General features: G+C 35.5%; 1 protein-coding gene across 1 annotated transcript in view; it reads right to left on the reverse strand.

Moving 5' to 3' along the window:
- The window catches only part of LOC108694204 (glutamate receptor-interacting protein 2), a 20,967-nt gene that overhangs the window by 6,462 nt on the left and 10,350 nt on the right, over window positions 1-4,155 (reverse strand). The window contains exons 3-4 of the mRNA XM_018203569.1: window positions 2,591-3,105; window positions 2,174-2,493 (exon numbers count right to left, since the gene is read on the reverse strand). Of these exons, the coding sequence (XP_018059058.1) occupies window positions 2,174-2,493; window positions 2,591-3,105 (835 nt within the window). The remainder of the gene's footprint in view (window positions 1-2,173; window positions 2,494-2,590; window positions 3,106-4,155) is intronic.

Raw genomic sequence — 4,155 nt, forward strand, 5'->3', positions numbered from 1 at the left:
CATTTCAAAACGCCTCAAAGCCATGGGAATGATTCAGAAGCAAGGAAATTGGGTGCCGTACGAATTGAAGCCGAGAGATATTGAACGGCGTTTGTTTGCTTGTGAACAGCTGCTTGAAAGGCAAAGACGGAAGGGATTTCTGTATCGCATTGTGACTGGGAACGAAAAATTCATTACGATAATCCCAAGCGCAGAAAATCATGAGGAGTTCCCGGTCATGCTTCCACGTCGACGGCCAAACCGAATATTCACGGCTCCAAGGTCATGCTCTGTATTTGGTGGGACCAGCTCGGCGTAATGTATTATGAACTGTTAAAACCGACTGAAACAATCACAGGCGATCGGTATCGAACGCAATTGATGCGTTTGAACCGAGCATTGAAAGACAAACGGCCGCAATACAACGAGAGACACGATAAAGTGATTTTGCAGCATGACAATGCTCGACCCTATGTTGCGAAAGTGGTCAAGACATACTTGGAAACGTTGAAATGGGAAGTCCTACCCCACTCGCCGTATTCTTCAGACGTTGCTCCCTCTGACTATCACTTGTTTCGATCAATGGCACACGGCCAGCACTTCCGGTCTCATGAAGAAGTAAAAAATTGGATCGATTCGTGGATAGCCTCAAAAGATGACCAGTTTTTTCGACGCGGGATTCGTATGCTACCCGAAAGATGGTAGTGGCCAACGATGGATAACTTTGAATCATAAATGTATAACCAGTTTTTTATAATAAAGCCTCGAATTTCGGAAAAAAAACGGCGGAAGTTGTATACCTAATAGTAAGAAATCATTACAACGATTTCTATGAAACCATCATTTTTAGTCATTTAACATCATTAATATAAATATATTATATCTAGTATTGACATTAAAATATTGTAACATGTCTTTTGTTACTTTGGTTCCCAGATAGCAAAGCGTGTCTCAGCAAAATCACACAAATCTGTGATTTATGAAATTGGCAACTTGCTATAAATTTCAACGATTTCGAATATACCAACATTGTAGCAACATACAGACAACAATGTGTATATGTAATGTCAGCAATTTAAGCAAGATAGCTGCAACAATATTATTTTATCGGCAATATGACAACATTATATAATGCTGCATGTTATTATGACAACATGATGGCAATAGTATGAATTTTGATGATAACGATTTTGCTGGCAAATTGCTGGCAAGTTGTTACTCAAAGTTATCATATCGTGAAGGCATAAAGTTGCCAATAAATGAGGACTCAATTGCTGAAATTCTGATAGCAATACATACTTAGCAAGCAACATATCAGCAACAAAACAGACACGTTGCTATCTAAAAACCTTTTATTGTTATATCTTCGAAGATATCAAAGTTTGCGAATTATCGCCACATTTTCATTCATTGCTTTAATTGGTATTAATGCCTACTTGGCATTAGCAATGGATGAAAACACGATACCACAAACCTTCTGGTATCTTTGAAGATAATATCCGTGAAAAACTTTATTGTTATATATTATATAACTAATAAAGAATAAATTCTTAATTAAAATTCATATATTATTATAAAATTATATATAAGAAATAAAGGTCTGAATCGAGTGGTACTAAAGTTAATAAAAAGTGATTCAGTTGCATACAATATTAGTATGAAAACAAAGTAACTTAAAAACTTGATGTAAAAAGTCGTTTCGGAACAGGTCCTTCTTCAGCAGTTCATAACAAATGTTACATATAGATGGTAATATAGATGGATTTTACAGTCCGCGAGACATAGTATGGTATTGTTGTAAGGAATTGATCCTCCTGTTTTTATGTGAATTGTGTAAACTGAGAAAACAGGAGAGAAAACTGAGAAAACATCTTATACATTCGTCTGATACTGTTCAGCGCAAGTGTTATAATTGTAAAAGGACCTGTGAGTTCCGAAACATACGACTTTTTACATCAAGTTTTTAAGTTATTTTGTTTTCATACTAACATTATATGTAATTGAATCTTTTTATTACCGCTTTAGTACCGCTCGATTCAGACTTTATTTCCTTTATTTCCTTTATTATACTTTGCATTATAAAAAAACGAGCGAAATTTAATTATAAAATTATATATTTTATTTAAAGCAAAAACCATTCAAAGAACAATTTTCGTAGAAAACGTTTCTACGAATTCTACATATTATTAAATACCTTATTTCCGTATTAGGATCTGGTTTTCTAATAGTTAGAGCAACCACCGATCCACCAGGTCGATGCAATAATTGAGCGGTTTGTCTCAAGTCTCCGGGATCCAGTTTTTGTCCATCTATTGCAAGCAGTCTATCCCCTGATGCTAAACTGCCAGTTCGATAAGCGAGTGATCCTCGGCGGACTTCTGTGATCATTAGATCCTCATTTACTGTAAGACCTAGATCAGGCTGGCCGCCTAATGGTCTAGCTACTCTCACCGTAAAGATTCCGGAACTTGGCACTATCGATCCACCCACTTTGTATTCTATCACTAACTCGATCTAATCATGTCAACATACGAAAATAATAAAAAAATTTTGGTATTTATTTTTGATGAAAAAAAATTATAAGAAAGCTCGAAGCAAAATGAATGTTTACCATTTGCGACGTCTCTAATATGTTGATTACTTCAGACGGTTGCAAATCGCGTAACATTCTTCGATTGATTGCGATAGCCTTATCGCCAGGTAAAAGAATGCCGCTTCGTTCTGCTGGACCGCCAGCTTCCAATAAACTTACTATATAATTCATGCGATCTTCGGTCAATTTAAGCACAAGTCCAAAACCTCGATGATCTGGTCGAAGAATAACGGTTAGATTCTCTTTCATTTGTAGAATTTGATTTGAGTTTTGTTGAGTCAACGACTGTGTCTTTCTTTTGACTGTCCTTGTGCTCGGGAGTCGTGGTAATATCTGCAATCTGGCAATACGAGAACTTTCGGAATTTCTAAGCAGCTTAGCGGCAGTTACTGCATCCTGAACAGGTGTATCATTTACAGCTAACAGCCGATCACCTGCCTGTAACGCACCACATCGATCCGCTGTGCTCGCCGGACGAAGACTATCGATGTAGACTCCATTTGATGTCTCTCTTACGGTTAAACCAAGCTCTCCTGAATATTTCCAATTTATATCTCAATTTAATCTAATACCAATTCAAAAGCTAAATTTGTTCTTTCTTTAATTTACTTTTACAAAAATGTTTATGTCTATGGGTAATACTCACGAAGTAATAAATAAAGAGATTCAACTTGATAGCGCGCGAACCGAAAAAATGGAACCGGTTGTGCGTTGAATTGAAAAACAGCATCTCCGCTGAGAGGCAAAACCTACTAATTTGGACATATTTAAAAAGCAGACAGTTGTATCAGGGCTGCATTTCACGCAAGACGATCATTTATTCTTGTTTAATATTTGGTGAATAATAAAGATAATGCAACATGCGCATGTGTGAAACGGAATACAGCCTAGTTGTACACAAAGACTGCGTTTCGTTTCACGCATGATGCGATGAATAACAAGGATAAATAATGCAGCATGCGCATCATGTGTAAAACGGAACGCAGCCAAAGTAAACTCTTATGAGAGACATCAACAGGCCTATTCTATAACTGCTCTTAACTCAAGTTTCGTTATTATTATAATATTGTTGCGCAACTTTTTTACCATAATAAAAGAGTTATGCATCGACGTTATATGGTAACGATATTTGCGTCAAGAATTACAGAATAAGTCCGCAGATACTAATAAAACGTGATGTAAAGCTAACAAATAAATTATCTGTTTTTTGTTCTTGCACTAGAACTCTCTTTCTCGTTTTCGACAAACATATCCAGTAAATGAGAATGGATTGAAATGAAATGAAATGGATTCAGATTCTCAGAAATATTGATTCACGAATATTAAAATGAATGCTTTTCAATTCTGAATGCATTTTTATTCATTTACAGGAATTTCATGGAGCATATCTCTATGCCTTTCAATTTAAAAATAATATTAGCTTTTTCTGTGTGAGTACTGTTCAATTCAAAATTTTGAATAGGAATGCAATTTTTCCAATCATTCAATTCAACTGAACCTAATTAAATCCAATTGAATCCAATTAAATCCAAAAAAAGTATTCGCTATTTAAAATACGCATTCAGATAGAAAAAAATTTCAAT

This window comes from Atta colombica, unplaced genomic scaffold, assembly GCF_001594045.1.
Source record: "Atta colombica isolate Treedump-2 unplaced genomic scaffold, Acol1.0 scaffold118, whole genome shotgun sequence".
Classification (NCBI taxonomy): domain Eukaryota; kingdom Metazoa; phylum Arthropoda; class Insecta; order Hymenoptera; family Formicidae; genus Atta; species Atta colombica.